This window comes from Cydia fagiglandana, chromosome 27 (assembly GCF_963556715.1).
Source record: "Cydia fagiglandana chromosome 27, ilCydFagi1.1, whole genome shotgun sequence".
Taxonomy (NCBI): Eukaryota; Metazoa; Arthropoda; class Insecta; order Lepidoptera; family Tortricidae; genus Cydia; species Cydia fagiglandana.
In genome coordinates this window covers 8296537-8313147 of record NC_085958.1, presented here as the reverse complement: position 1 = coordinate 8313147, position 16611 = coordinate 8296537, and the positions used below count along the sequence as shown (strand labels likewise).

General features: G+C 40.6%; 1 protein-coding gene across 1 annotated transcript in view; it reads left to right on the top strand.

Annotated features, from left to right (window-relative positions):
• The window catches only part of LOC134677857 (lysosomal alpha-mannosidase-like), an 82457-nt gene that overhangs the window by 56161 nt on the left and 9685 nt on the right, over positions 1-16611 (top strand). Inside the window, exons 22-30 of the mRNA XM_063536276.1 lie at positions 854-983; positions 2924-3051; positions 4203-4320; positions 6960-7050; positions 8203-8274; positions 9751-9836; positions 11773-12219; positions 13585-13762; positions 16411-16502. Of these exons, the coding sequence (XP_063392346.1) occupies positions 854-983; positions 2924-3051; positions 4203-4320; positions 6960-7050; positions 8203-8274; positions 9751-9836; positions 11773-12219; positions 13585-13762; positions 16411-16502 (1342 nt within the window). The remainder of the gene's footprint in view (positions 1-853; positions 984-2923; positions 3052-4202; positions 4321-6959; positions 7051-8202; positions 8275-9750; positions 9837-11772; positions 12220-13584; positions 13763-16410; positions 16503-16611) is intronic.

Sequence of the window (16611 nt, the reverse complement as noted above, 5' to 3'; positions counted from 1 at the left end):
GCCTTGACAAGCCACATTTGTGCAAACATAAACATTATTGTAACATTTATTTAGATATCATTACGGCCCTTTGTGCAGAATGTACGTAAGTATAATATAATTGTCCTATAGCACCTGTGTATATTGATTGTACCTATAGGTTATTTCAATAATTGTGACATTGTCTATGAAAAGGGACCATATTGTCGATGGCGCTTACGCCATTATTAACGATGCTCCGATATAAATACAATGCCGCGCGACGCTGTGCGGCGTAAGCGCCATCGACAATAAGGCCCCTTTTCATAGATAATGCCCCTTATTTGGGGGGCCTTTGGGCACACGACCTATGGAGATCTTTAGTGTAAAAATTTACGCAGGTGTAATTATTCTTGGTCTAATCTTAAATGTGCAAATGAATTTGCGGTTTTTCATCATTTATTATGGAGTGAAACTAGGTACCGTATATTTGTGGCAGAAGGGGTAGCGCTACTGTGCTCTGTCTGGAGGATGTCTTGTCTGTGACTGCGAATGGTTGTTTGTTAGCCAATGGCTAGGGTTGCCATACGTCCCGTATATACGGGACTGTCACCGTATTTAAGAGTCACGTCCCGTATTTTTACCAGTTCCGTTTTTGTCCCGTATTTTGTCGACCGGTCTGCCTAGTGGGTAATGAGGGCGGGGCTCTCCAAATCCCAGCTCCAAACAGCAGCAACCAGATACACCCCCCCTCCCGACGGTGGCCCGCGCGAAAGTTTCTGAGGCGCAATATGGCCCTCAGGTATAAAGTTTTGGAGACCCCTGCTCTAGAATACCACTGTCCCATATCAGTTACGACTAATTATGGCAATTAATGGCCAGTGTATGACTTCAGGTCCACAGAAGACTCCTGACTGACGACGGCTTCGGTTTGGACGAGACCCTGAATGAGGAGGAGTTCGGAGCGGGGCTGGTGGTGCGCGGGCAGCATCGGCTGCTGCTCGGCTCTAAAATTAAGCTGGAGGGTAAAATGTTCTTTTAAAATAAAAATCTACTTGAATTTAAACTGTTGTGAGACATACTAACATTGAATAATTTTACGGTTTAGACTCACTTGTTTTTAGTCACTCGCGCGTCATGTTTCGGAGAGCCTAGGTCTTCTTTCTCAAGCACTAACAGTGCGAGCAGCGTTCACGACGGCCGTGTATCGTGTAGTATAAAAATCTTCTTCTTCATAAAAATCAAGAACAAGCAAGAACTCTAAATGGCATAACAATCCCATGTGGTGACTGTATCTGTAAGGAGTCCAGCAACGTCCTCATCATTATCTTTATCATCATCATATCAGCCAGAGGACGACCCTGAATGAGGAGGAGTTCGAGGCGGGGCTGGTGGTGCGCGGGCAGCATCGGCTGCTGCTCGGCTCTAGAGTTCAGCTGGAGGGTAATGTTCATTTAAAATAAAAACCGGGCAAGTGCGAGTCGGACTCGCGCACGAAGGGTTCCGTACCATAATGCAAAAAAAAAAGCAAAAAAAAAACGTTCACCCATCCAAGTACTGACCACTCCCGACGTTGCTTAACTTTGGTCAAAAATCACGTTTGTTGTATGGGAGCCCCCTTTAAATCTTTATTTTATTCTGTTTTTAGTATTTGTTGTTATAGCGGCAACAGAAATACATCATCTGTGAAAATTTCAATTGTCTAGCTATCACGGTTCGTGAGATACAGCCTGGTGACAGACGGACGGACGGACGGACGGACGGACAGCGAAGTCTTAGTAATAGGGTCCCGTTTTACCCTTTGAGAAGAGAAGAAGAGAGTTTAGGGGGGGAAGAAAATGTGACATGTTGTGACATGGGAGAGGGGGGAGTCACAAACATTGTGACGTCATTTTAACTATATCACTAATTCATCAGTAACCGAAGATTAATATATATTTTTTTATTCTCTGTACATTTAAATAATGAGGTTTTGGAAGTAGGTAATTTTCGTTCCTAATTGGTTTTGTGTTATAAAATTGCTAGTATTTCTTTTACCAAAAATATTATTTTTATAAAAAAATTATGCCGAGTTAGTATTGATTGCCTATTTCGTTTAAAACAAAATTGCCTAAAATGTGACGTCACACCAAGTGGGGAGGGATTTGCAAAATGTGACCAAGTGTGACAAGGAGGGGGGGAGGGGTCAAAAAACCTAGAAATTCGTGTCACGTAATTAATGGATGATCCCTACTTCATAAAAATCACTTACGATATATAGAATATCCAATTTAGCAAGAACTCTAAATGGCATAATAATCCCATGTGGTGACTGTGTCTGTAAGGAGTCCAGCAACGTCCTCATCATTATCATCATCGTCATCATGTTAGCCAGAGGACGTCCACTGCTGGACATAGGCCTCCCCTAAAGAGTGCCACATTGACCGGTCTTGCGCCATCCGCATCCAGCGGACTCCCGCGACCTTTACCAGGTCGTCAGTCCACCTAGTGGGGGGTCTACCCACGCTGCGCCTTCCGGTGTTCAGCAACGTCCTGTGAAAGTTACATTTGAATGCCATGCCTTATTGATGTACTTCTTCCCGCCGCGAGCCTTTTGGCTGGGCTTTTGATGGTACTTACTTACTGCAGTGGCGCAACGACCCGTAGTGGATCTTGGCCTCCGACACCAAAGACCGCCATACTACTCTGTCCATACTGTCCAAAGCCGTTTCTGTCCATTCGACGGCGCCGAGTTCGCTAAGGTATTTCTGCACTTCGTCTCTCCAACGGTACTTAGTAATAGTAGTAGTAAACTCTTTATTCTACAAAAAGACATATTAAAAATAACTTACCTACAATTAGTAAGAAGTACAAAGGCGAACTTATCCCTTTGAGGGATCTCTTCCAGTTAACCTTTGAGTGATCTTTAGGGCGTCCAGACGGCCTTCGGTCACCACCACACTTTGATGATGTGTAAATATTTCAGGAGAAGAGCTACCGTTCCAAGAGAGAATGAGCCACATAGCTCGTCGCTGGCAGTGGGAGCCGTGGATCTTCGCTGCGTCAGCTGACAAGTTGAACAGGAGAAAGTGGCAGGGCATGAGGAATAAGCGGGTACAGTATCCATGTTATACAAGAGCTCTCGTTCCAAGAACCACGTGGCTTCTCGCTGGCAGTGGGAGCCGCGGGTTATGCAGCCTCAGCTGTCAGTTGAACAGGAGAAAGTGGCAGGGCATGAGGAACAAGCGGGTACAGTATCCATGTTATCCAAGAGCTCCCGTTCCAAGAGCCACGTGGCTTCTCGCTGGCAGTGGGAGCCGTGGGTTATGCAGCCTCAGCTGACAAGTTGAACAGGAGAAAGTGGCAGGGCATGAGGAACAAGCGGGTACAGTATCCATGTTATACAAGAGCTCCAATTCCACGAACCAGCCACGGGTATAATACTCACAAAAGAAAAACTGTAAATAGATAAATATATAATGGGTTTTTCTTGACCACGATTTCTAACTAAGTACTTACCACACATATACGAAAGGTTAATTCATTGCAAATTAAATTCAGCCTATATACGTCCCATTGTTGGGCACAGGCCTACTCTCATGCGCGAGAGTGCTTGGGCTATAGTCTCCACGCTAGCCCAATGTGGATTGGGGACTTCACATACGCCTTTGAATTTCTTCGCAGATGAAATGATGATCCTTACGATTTTTTCTTCGTCGAAATGCTAGTGGAAAATATCAAATGTTATTTCGTACAATTCGAAAAACCCATTGGCACGAGCCCTGTACGAGCCAGGATTAGAACCCGCGACCTCTGGATTCAAAGTCAGACGTCATATCCACTCGGCCACCACCGCTTATTTGCCAAGGCTTGCAAATTACAAAAATATAACGTTGTAATAAAGTAAGTAAGTAAATATTCTTTATTGCACCAATAATTATCCATAAACGTTATATTAATTATTAATAAACGTTTATTTATTTAAACGTTATTGCACGAAATATATACAACAATGTACAAATGGCGGAGTAATTGAAAAAAATAAATTAAATTCAATAAGAGAAATATACCTATTGAGTGATATAAAAAAAGCAAACTATACTTATAAACTACATAAATAAATAAAATATATATAAAATACCACATATTTATAAAATATATACTATAAATATAATCATGGTGGATATTATTCGAACTCTTTTTCTTCTAATCTGTCTTCTCGATTTATTCGTTTCGTTCGTTCGTTCATCATTCGTTCGTTCCAGTTCTCGGCGCTGCGCGTCCACGGGTTACCTCGCCAGATTCGGATACTAACTCTGGAGCCGTGGAAGGCAGGCTCCGTGCTGCTCCGACTTGAGAACACCTTGGAGAAGAACGATAGAAGTAAGCTTCACTCCATACCATGCCATTTCCTTAAGACGAAACAGGAGCTGAGTTTTAAATATTTTAGGTAAATATAACCGTCTCGCTAACGGAAGCGGCACCTAAAAGTAGTGCGATAAGGTGCCCTAAAATCCTGCGTAAAAATCTCAAAAATCGAGGTTTCGTACTCCTCTGTTTCCTCCTCCAAAACTTAACCAATCGTAACCAAATTTGGAAATCTAAATAATTATGAAGTTATCTGTGTCGGACCGTTTTGCTTTTTTGGCTAATTGATATCAGTTTTGAATGCCACGCCTCTCAGTGCGGCATAGTCAATTAGGCCATTTTGGCCATTTTTGAAGCGCTCTAGCACCTTAAAAAACAAAAATATCAAAAAAAAACAAAAGGTTCGACACAGATATTGACAATATTAATCTGTGTTAAAAAAAATCATTGCTCTAGCTTCAAAAACCACGGAGGAAAATGAGGAGTACGTTTGTATGGAGAAATGACCACTCCTGTTGGCTCTTAAGTCTTTCCATAGTCTCCTGCGCCTTGACGTTAGATGTAGACTATGCAATAACTCGCGTTTTGGCAGGCGTGGCTCACTCCGCGATTTCATCGCTTTGCTACAGGTAGCTAAAAGTACATCCGTTCCACCCCAATTATGGGGAACGCCATAAGCCGCGCGTGGCGCTGTCGCCACCTAGCTGCCATATCTGTGCTGATCGTAACAGACGCGTTTTGTTAGAGAGTGAGTCTTCTGTGCCTAGTACTATTATTTATTCTGTGATTTTGGTAAGGAAACTGATGTAGACAGTGGCGGATTTCCCATAAGGCACAGTAGGCCCGGGCCTAGGGCGGCGAGATATTAGGGGCGTCAAATTGTAACAAAAAATTCGCTGATGATAACCAAAAATAACTCAAAATTAGGCCAGGCAACGAATTCTCAAAAAAAGTTACCTATAGAGGGAAATGTTTGAAACACAATTTTTGACTTTGTACCTAACTTTATTTGGACTATCTAGGACGTGAACATGTCAAAAGTCCCCGGCCGTAGCCCTTCAGCCGGAGGAAGAGAGAGGTTTGAAGGTCAGATTTTTCAGTTTTTCGCTTATGTCTCGGAAACTATACCTTCTAACGACATGATCATTATACAAAATGAAAGTTGGTTAAATTTGCTACAAGCTACAATTTTCACGATATCTGGAGGCCCTCCACAATCGAAGCCGCGAACGCGAGAGCTAGTGTGGCGTCGATTTCGCATATTGTTGACTCCTTCGCGCCTTGTTTCCCGTTTATAGGGTTCTGTACCTCAAAGGGAAAAAACGGAACCATTATACTCGTGCGTCTGGCTGTCCGTCTGTCACAGCCATAGAGGTACAATAATATAGAGAAGACACAGGGGAGGGGCCAAATGACCGAACGAGATACACTTATAGAACTTTCAGTAGGAGTAGCAGAGAAAGCAGTACTATTGCTTGTCCTTGTCACAGTCTCACTTTTTGTTTGTTCCCCACCTTTTTGTTAGTATGGGCTATGGTGGGCAACAAATAACCCGACCGAATTACGAAGATTGTTTTTGGTATATTGTCAGGAATGTCAAAACGTGTTTTTAATATTGTCGCATTGCGTATGTTTTGTCCCTCACGGAGGCACGCGCACACCACTTCTATAGGATGCTACTTCTATGGTCACAGCATATTTTCTCCGAAACTGCTGGACCAATTAAGTTGAAATTTGGCACACATATGTAAGTTTGTGACCCAAAGATGGACGTGTAACGTAAATAAATGAATTTTAAATATGGAGGCCATTTTTGGGGGGTAAATGTGAAAATTTAAAAATAAAGTTTTTAAATCTATATCTTGTTACAAATCAAATCAAAGAGCTCATAGTGAAATTCTCAAATATTATTTTTTATAATTTTAGGATAAATAGTTTAGCAGTTATTCAACATGATAGGCAAAAAAAATTTTTCTTATGTTTCTGTTTTAGATTTTTTAAATGTTTTTGTAGGTAGGTACATAAAAAGTCAATATTATTGGTAAAACTGTCACTTAAAATGAATAAGTATTTGCTTATTTTTTTCGTAAAACCTTTGATCATCCTATGATCATGTCACAAGGACGTATAGTTTCTGAGATATAATACATATATAATAAGCGAAAAACCAAAAAATGTGACCTTCAAACCAAATCATCAATATCAAAAGTAGGGGGCTACTTTTGATATGTTCATCTCCTAACGAGTCCAAAAAAGTTACTAAGTAAAAAATGTGTCCCAAGCATTTCCCTCTGTAATATATATTTTCGTCGCCTGATCTAAATGTAGTCATTATGATGGGTGGTGATGCTGAGAAAGGGGCGGCTACAAGACTTGGGGCCTAGGGCGGCAAAGACTGCAAATCCGCCACTGGATGTAGAGTCAGACCGTGAAGAGTCTGCAGCTGTTTCGATAGCCCACGCAGTGCATGTGCCATTTTAAACGTCAAGCTTCTATGAAATGGCGTATAAATAGCACACTGCGCGGGCTATCAAATCCGCTGCAGACTTTTCTTGGTGCGTACCTATGGAGTTGCCAACTTGCCACTCATTCTTTACTTATATGACTCTATGGCCACACTTATCCGTATTTGACCTTCGTATATATTTTTAAAGCCACTCAAAGACTGGATCTACCAGATGACACGCCGCTGCCCACACACATCAACGTCGAACTAAGGAAACTCTTTCAGCATCTGAGAATCAAGTAAGTCACCGTTGTTTTACAGAAACCCATTGACGTATACCTAAGTACGGGCCTTGCGGGCACTAAAAACCGGGCAAGTGCGAGTCGGACTCGCGCACGAAGAGTTCCGTACCCTAATGCAAAAAAGGCAAAAAAATACGGTCACCCATCCAAGTACTGACCCCGCCCGACGTTGCTTAACTTCGGTCAAAAATCACGTTTGTTGTATGGGAGCCCCACTTAAATCTTTATTTTATTTTGTTTTTAGTATTTGTTGTAATAGCGGCAACAGAAATACATCATCTGTGAAAAGTTCAACTGTGTAGCTATCACGGTTCGTGAGATACAGCCTGGTGACAGACGGACGGACGGACGGACGGACAGCAGAGTCTTAGTAATAGGGTCTCGTTTTACCCTGTGGGCTGTGGGTATGGATCCCTAAAAATGTTACTAATTCAGCAGAAGTCGAGCCAATCGTGCATCTAGTTGCGACCAACGGCGATATTTATAGCTCACCGCTGGGCGAGTAACTATAAATATCGCCGTGTCTCTTTTATTTACACGGGAGTGCTTATCTTTTGTTCGTGTTTATAGCCGATAGCTCATAGCTTACTAGCTCGCGGTGGGACCAGTGCCTAACTCACCAACAAATCGCGTTGTAGCGGTGCCACACCGCTGTACTGGCCCCATTCATACCCCATTCTTATTGCCCGTAAGGCCAATTCTTAGATATACGTCTATACAGAAAACAGTACAACGAACCTGAATCTGAAAAACCGAAATGTAGGTTATGTAGGTATAGTTCCGCTGGCCGAATATTCGGCGGCCGGATAACGGATATTCGGCCGATGGTCAGGCCGAATATCCGGTATCCAGCCAACAACTATCCGTTGCATCTCTACTAGTCTTAAGCTGGAAACAAATTATCGGACGCGGCTGACGGACGCGGCTGACGGGCGCGACATAAAAGTGTGCACAATGTTGAACATCCAGCGCGCCAGATTTCTGTCGGATGTCCGAAGGCTCAAGGTTATGTCCATGGCTTACCTCCGATAGTTTGCACAGTTACCTATAAGTCGCGGCTGTGAGCCGCGTCCGTCAGCCGCGTCCGATAATTTGTTTCCAGCTTTAACGTTCGGTCTAGATTACATCATGACGGTAGTTATGCTTTAGGTCGGTGAGAGAGACTACTCTCGCAGCGAATCAGTGGCTAGAGGAGGCGAGACAGATGGACTGGAGTACCAGGTACATTTTAACATATATGTGACATTATCTATGAAAAGGGACCTTATTGTCGATGGTGCTTACGCCATTATTAATGATGCTCCGATAAAAATACAATGCCGCGCGACGCTGTGCGGCGTAAGCGCCATTGACAATAAGGTCCCTTTTCATAGATAATGCCCCATATTATGGACCGTAAAATGGGGTGAGTAGGGACAATACTGACATTCAAACCTCGATAACATTTTATTTTAACATTTTATGCAAACTTAATTTTACACCTATACTTAAACCTTCCTCAAGAATCACGATTGATAGGTGGAAATTGCATGAAAATCTGTTGTTGAGTTTATGGCGAACATACAAACACACAGACAGACGCGGCGGGGGACTTTGTTTTGTAAGATTGTATTTTCATATTTCATATTTATTTATAAAATGCACGGATACATTACACGTGAAAACATTTTAAAGATAAAATTAGCACTTATTATTAATTACATTTCCACCATTGATAATGGGCAAAACGAAAACATTCAAATCATACAATGTCAGTTTAAATAGAATAATAAATAACTAACAATAAAAAAATTACTATACCTCGTTTTTTTAGCATTAGAAATTAGGTAAACAATCTTGACGTGTCTTTTAATTGAAAAACACATTTTTAAAATAAGTTACGGCTAATATGTAACAAATATGAATCTAATACGATCATTTATATTCTTCTGCTTTCATAAGTAGTACTTATTGATTTTTAAAAAGCGTTTTTCAATTAAAAGACATGTCAAGATCGCTTACCTTCTTTGAAGTTCTTTCTAATGCTAAAAAAAACGAACTATAGAGTAGGTAAATTCAATCTAAATATTACAGAATTCGCGAATATCATTAAATGCATTATTAATTAACCATTTTTTTTATTTCCTATAAAATGAGTTATTATTTTCTACGTTTTGTATCTCATTTGGGATGGCATTGTAGATTTTGGGACCGATTACATAGCTGGTTTTGGTGGACTTGGTTAGTCTGCATTTGGTTGTAGCAGTGGCGTAGCTAGGGGGGGGGGGCATTTAGGGGTGACACCCGACCGTGAACATAAGAAGTGCCACTTATAAAAATTCGTAAAATGAAAGCGGTGGAGTACATCCCGAGCTATTTAACTAAATTTACAATTACTCTTTTTAAATAAGGTACTTGCGCCTAATAAGGCCCACTTTTAATTTAATTTTTTATTTTTTTCATTTTTGATATGAACTTGCAGACCAAACATGGGCGAGAAATTTAAACTCATTTACACTTATAAAAGTATGAAATTTTGAAATTGAGCAAGCTTAGCTTAAAACTGGGCCTTATTAGGTGCAAGTACCTTATATTTTACAATTTTGATTGCATTTTGGGGTGACACCCACAATTTCCGCACCGGGTGCCACCCATGCTAGCTACGCCACGGGGTTTTAGCCAGTTTGCCCCTTTGTCTGTAATGATATTACATTTTAGATACGTGTACACCGGCGGAGATGACGGTATTTTGTCAGAAGACGTGGATTACGCCGAAGACGAGAAATCTGCACATAAAGATTCAGGTACCATCGCCCGTACTGTTAACTGATAGTTCGTAAACCTTATTACAAAAGGCATAAGGTCCACCGATGGATAGTTAAACCCTGACTAGTAGGTATAGTAGATTTTTTTTGAACTGAGCTTGTTCACTTACCTGAGTAACAATGTTTTATTACAATCCTATTATCTGCTTTTGTTCTCGTAGGCGCTAACCAGTTTACTTACAAAATAAGTTAGAAGTACATTGCATGTATATTGAATTTTTAACCTTATTCCTTGTTGAATGGGGTTAAAATGGTCTAAAAAGATAATATTTTGTAAAGTCATATCTACCTTAGCCACGACAGGGAAGTAGTCTAGTGCAAAATGCAAAAAAAGTTGTGAGCCATTATTTTGTTAGTGTATTTTGTAGTCTACTGTGTAAAGAAATAGAGTCGTTAATCTATACTAACATTTCAAGGCGGTTATAATCTGCTTTTACTACGAGGTGGTTATCCTAATCTGTGGTTTACCACTCAATGGTATTGTATTCTTGAGACTCTTTGAGTAAACTAGCTCAGTTATAAAGATTTACACTATAACTGATAGTTCGTAAACCTTATTACAAAAGGCATAAGGTCCACCTATGGATAGTTAAAGCCTGACTAGTAATATGATCACGCGCCATATTGCGGAATTAAAATGAAACTAATTTTTTCTCTGAAGCAGTGGGAAGACACTCCTGACTTCGGGCTAACTCGGCTCCGTTCGGCTCAGCATTGCTCCGAGCAATTATTAGGTTTGACACAAATTGACGTCCCTTTGCGTGCACGACCATAGATAAGATAATGACTTGAATTTTGACAACCCTAAGTAGCCGAAGGGTTAGGGCCTTTAATTGAAAAAAAAATAACCGAAAGGGATGATTCGTCCCTGAATCACTGTCAAACTTCGGTTTTGTAGGAAGTGTCTTTTCTGTACGGTAGGTATAGTTGCACCAAACAAAGTCTGCAGCGGATTTGATAGCCCACGCAGTGTAAGTGTTATGTACCCGTCATAATTTCATAGAAGTTTGACGTTTAAAATGACACTTGTACTGCGTGGGCTATCAAAATCGCTGCAGACTTTTTACGGTCTGACTATAATACTTTTACTTATTTTGTGTCAGAACTTCTGAAGTAGGTATTAGATGGGGTAAGATAAACTAAGTTTAAAAATAACAGTTTATTCTATCAAAGCGTACATTGCAACACATGAAAAAAACAAAATAATAATATGGTTAGTCCAGTAAGTACCTAGACTTGGCTCACGAGATAACCGCTATGCGGGATGTTGATTCGACGATCATTGTCCCGATAGTCGTTTCAGTGAACGGTCTAATAGCGAAGAGTCTCGACCGACATCTTGAGAGACTCTCGCTAGGTGGTTGGATCAAGGGTCAGATGCAGAAGGCGGTGATCTTGGACACGGCGCGGATAGTCCGCCGGTTCCTCTCTCTGCAGCCCTGACCACCGGCAGCTTGGGCCCTGCCCCGCTGCTGGCGGCACCCTAGGTTAGGTTTTTTATAACTTATTTATTGTTGTTTTTTATGTGTTTTTTTATTTTACTTTTATATTCATGTTATAAATGACCTAGCCTAAGAAGAAAAATAAATAAATGGAATAGTTAGTCAAACCAATTTGTCAGTCATTATGAACCAGGAAAATTATAATCATCCTCTTCCTTTGGGTGCTAGTACTAGTGTAAGACAAAGATAAAGTCAGACCAAGAAAAGTCTGCAGTGGATTTGGTAGCCCACGCAGTGCACGTGTTATCATAAACGTCAAACTTCTATGAAATTATGACGTATAAATAACACTTTCACTGCGTGGGCTACCAAATCCGCTGCAGACTTTTTTTGGTCCGACTATAGTATGATTCTCTCTGTCTATGATTGAAATGAGACAGCCCCTTGACAAACTAATTGTATAACACTTGCAGAATCTGAGCCGGAACAAGATCCCGACTTCCCGGACAAAAGGGCCGAGAGACGCAACCAACACAAAAGAACACCAAGATACGATAACAGAAGGAAACGAGCCGTCAACATATCTGAAAACTTCGTTGACAACGACTTCACCAACGAAGCTAAAGAAATCACCACAGAAGCTGACGAACAGACGAACGAATCTGAATTTAACGATTCATTATTTGGTAATATCACTGATGTAGAAGAAACTATAGAACTGACGACTGACGGCAATTTTGAGGAAGATGTATTGAAAAATAAAACTGATGTTAACCATTTTGCATTCGGAGATAATTCTGGACTGACTACAGAGAAGTTGGTGAAAAGAAAGTTTTCAAGTGAATTTAGGGCTTTGGATTCTTTCGAAGATGTAACTTCGATACGGTCGAGTCAAAAGGATGGTCAGAAGCGTCCAGCAGGTACAGTCAGCGCCGTCTTAAACTATGCTAGGCCCCCTGGGCACATAAGAATTTGGGGCCCTTTTAGAAAGTAAAGAAAGCGAATGAAACTAACATTTTTCTACGGGATCCTATCTCATCGCATAATAATTGATTGTCATAATGTAAAGTTATGCATAAATCTCTTTTTGCATATTTTTTCTAAGAAAAGAAAATATTTTGCATAGGTAGAAGTGGCGGCGCGTCCATAAAAGCCGATTCCCACCGGCTTGCCCATTTTTGGACGTTTGAGCATAGTTGTAAAGGAAATATGTAAGCCAAATTAGCCCCGGCTTGCCTATGGATATGTTTGACGCGTCGCCACTGATAGGTAGGTTGTGTAGAATAGGGTAGGTTAGATTAGGTTTGTGTTATAATTTTTCAGAAATGTTAATATTTCCAGCACAATAATAATTATGCGAAATGAGTTTTATGCGTAACATTACATTAGGACAATCAATTATTATGCGATGCGACCCAATATGGACCCTTTTTCTACTATGATCTTCTATTTATTATGGGTAATCAAATATACTGTTACTGGTGTGTCCTTCGGGGCCCCCTGAGGATGGGGGCCCTGGACAAGAGCCCCGTGTGCCCTTATGGTAAAGACGGTACTGGGAACAGTATAGTGTTCCATAATTGTTGACCATCGTATTTTCTTGAAAACATTCGTATTTGTCATACCCACTCACATGATTGCTATTTTTCAGTGACCTCTATTATTATGTGAAAATAAGGGTGACAGCTCGCAACTACAGTTGCATGAATCATGTGAGTGGATATACGCTACTTCAGTCAACTTTTTCGCTATCGCCCGGCCTAAACCCCCGTCGACTCCTTCAGAAATATGTCAGAAAAATATTACGATATACAAGTGCGAAAAGTAGGAAATTCCTAACGAGTGGCGATAAAAACACACGACCACGAGTTGCCTACTTTTCGCGCTTGTCGACGTAATGTTGTATTACTGGTTGTGGTCCTTTTTTATTATTACAAGCTTTTATTTACTTTCACCTGACCGTTGTCTGTCTGTATGTAATCAAATCTTGCAAGTTAAATTTGATCCAGTTCCGGGTTACCGATTGAGCTGAAATTTTGCATACATACGTAAGTCGGGTGACAATGCAATATTATGGTGTCATCGAGCTGATCTGATGATGGAGACCGGAGGTGGCCATAGGAACTCTGTGATGAAACAACGCAACCTAATTGTGTTAGGGGTTTTTAGAATTGTCTCGATGAGTATTAGTTGTCTGTCGTAAGAAAAAAGTCAGCGATAAAAGCTTGTACCAAAAATGAAATTTTTGCCAAAAACTTATTATACATTAATTCCACGTATTACAGAGGGTACCGACACCAACCCCGATGAAACTGATGATGGGGTCACAAAGTCTATGTACGAGATGTATTACAAAAAAAGGACCGCAGTCAAACTGAAGAAGAGCTTCAAAAAGGCGATTAAACCTCGACCGAGGTGGCAAAAGATGTCGAAGAAGATTAGCGAAGATAAGGAATCAACTGTGTAAGTGTTATATTTATTTAAGCTTATGGCGTATTAATATTGTAGGCAATATAATCCTGGTACTAGTATAATTAATTATAAGTCGACATCCAGGCTACGCAGCCAATCGATCGCATCAGGTGTCAGATTGGTGTAGAGGTCCTCCGGGCTGCCCTGGAAGTCTCTTTGGGCACCGTTCTACAATGTGCTGGGTAGTTTGATCTTCAAGGCCGCAGTCACACAACGGACTCTCTTTCCATCCCCATTTGTGTCGCATATGATTGCACCTGCCATGACCTGTGCGGATTCTGTTGAGACGGCACCAGTATTTTCTCTGCAGAGAGAAGCCCTTCGGCTTCTGAGTAGGGTTTTGGGTACTTATGTGGTGACCAGCCGCCTCCGCCCATTCTTCTTTCCACGCCTGCTCCAACTGAAATCCGCCAGTCCTCAGTTTTCTACCTGCTTCGCTTGTAGGTCGGCGCGATTTAAGTTGCTGCGGCGGTGGGTTAGTGAACTCTTGGTAGACAGGTAGATCGGACCGGGCATATATTTTTTCACCACACCAGCTCGGAAAGGCTTACTTTGCACTTCAAAAACTGATAGCAAAGTTGCACTTTATTCACATGTGAGCCAAGGTATTAAAATGCAAATTTTGAGTTGGTTTCTTATGTTTGCTGGTAGAAATGACTTTTAAATGATGGTTTTGGATGATAAATATTTAATAACATTCATTTGTATTTGATTTGGTTTGATTTTGTTTGATATTTTACATTTAATATTTGCTTCAGGTTGGTGTGGTGAAAAATTTTGTGTTTCACTCGGGGGTAAATTTTGTTTAACCCTCGTGCTTTGAAACCCTCGTAACGCTCAAGATTCCATTTTTCGAACCACTCGCTACGCTCGTGATTCAATTTTGGAATCTGTCGCTTGCTCGGGTATCAATATTAGCACGAGCGGTTAAACAACAACTTTGCCCCCTTGTAAAACAAATAACTATTTCAGCTTCTCTCAAGAGCGCATGTTTCCTGCGTAAGTGAGGTGGGGCTATGTGGCTAAGCACTGGTAACCAGTGTTATATATAACACTAGGTACACTGTTAATACCTATACCGGGTGTGGCCTGTAATATGAGCAAAAAATTAAACTGTAGGCTGTACTCCTCATACTGACCAACATTTGTTCAGCGACTTTAAAAATAACTTATGGTTTGATTTTTAATACACTTTAAAGTTTATTCTAAGACGCAATGTATTGCGAATTTTGTTATGTTTAAGGCGTGACAAGCAACGTCAATCACAATGATATGGCGCGGCGATGGCGTCCATTGAAGATAATATTTATTTTGTATGAAAAATAGGGAGTCAAAATACTTCATAATTTTTAAAAGTTGTGGAACTAAAGTGTCACCGTTTGAGGAGTAGAATCTATGTTTTAATTATTTGCTCATGTTACAGGCCACACCCAGTATAACTATACAGGGTTGCCAAAAACTAAGTGAATCCCCATTGCAGGCGAGGTTTTGGGATTATACTGAGCAACTTTTACCATGGGACCAACCACGAAATCGCGAAAAAAATGTACCCTCCCATAAAAAAAGGACCAGCCTAAATATATGAAATAGCCAAATTCTTTTTTCGCGGGTCGGGGTTGGTCCCATAGTAAAAGTTGCTCTAGGTATAATCCCAAAACCTCCCTGGCAATGAAAATGTACTTATTTTTTGGGCATCCTGTATATAGCTAATACATACATACAAACATATAATCACGCCTATTTCCCGGAGGGGTAGGCAGAGGCCACGGATTTCCACTTGCTACGATCCTGACATACCTCTTTCGTTTCCTTCACATTCATAACATTACTCATACACGCTCGCCGGTTTAGGGTGCTCTTGACCTGGCCTTTGGCTAATATAACTATATATAGCTTATTTATACTCATATTTACATAAGGAGCATGTAAAATACTTTCATGTATGTAATACCTCACGCTTAATGCTCAGTGGGAGTGAAAGAAGAACCTAAACTTACGGGGCCTTGAGCTACCAAATTGACATGAAAGCACCATAGGTCAAGGAATTTGATTCCTGGACGGTGGTCCAGTGGCTTCTCTAAAAAAACCTTGTGTACTAAATATTAGATTTTATGGATATTTTGTATGACAGACGAGTGTAACACCTAATCTTTCTTGGAGAAATGTTGTCATTAACATTCACTGTATCGACTTAATAGAATAAAATTGTGAGTGTTTATTTTTTGGAATTTTTAGTCGGTTCTAGTCTCGGGCGAGGCAAGCGAGTTTTAGAAAATCTTTGAATACAGTTTTGTTTCGTTTTAAAAATAAAGGAATGTCTCTTTTAATCCGACTTTGATGATTCATTTGAAGACAAGTTATATTTCCCGAAAGTGCAACCTAATTTGAATCTTAAATCGGAATTCTAAAGTTGAAATCCTAGTGGCGCGTATGTGGTCCTTAAATCGTGCTATGCCTGGAAAGGGGTTAAGCTTACTGTAGACTTCGCAATTTTATGCCTCCGCCATTTTGAAAATATTCCCTAAGCTGAATTATGGGTAAATCAAATCGCAAGTTTTTTCTCAATTTCTGAAAAATAAAGAATCTTTAAAAGCGTGGCGTGGTGAAAAAGTAGAATTTAACCCTAATATTCCTTCCAGACGTAAAGAAGCCGACATGAAGCCGAATGAACCGTACGTGTCAAGAGCATACCTGTACGAGAGTGGAGAAGAGAAACAGAGTGGGGACGAAGGTCTGCAGAAATTTCACAGAATATTCCAACTATCTATTTTACAGAATATTCCAACTATCTTTTTACAGAATATTCCAACTATCTATTTTACAGAATATTCCATCTATCT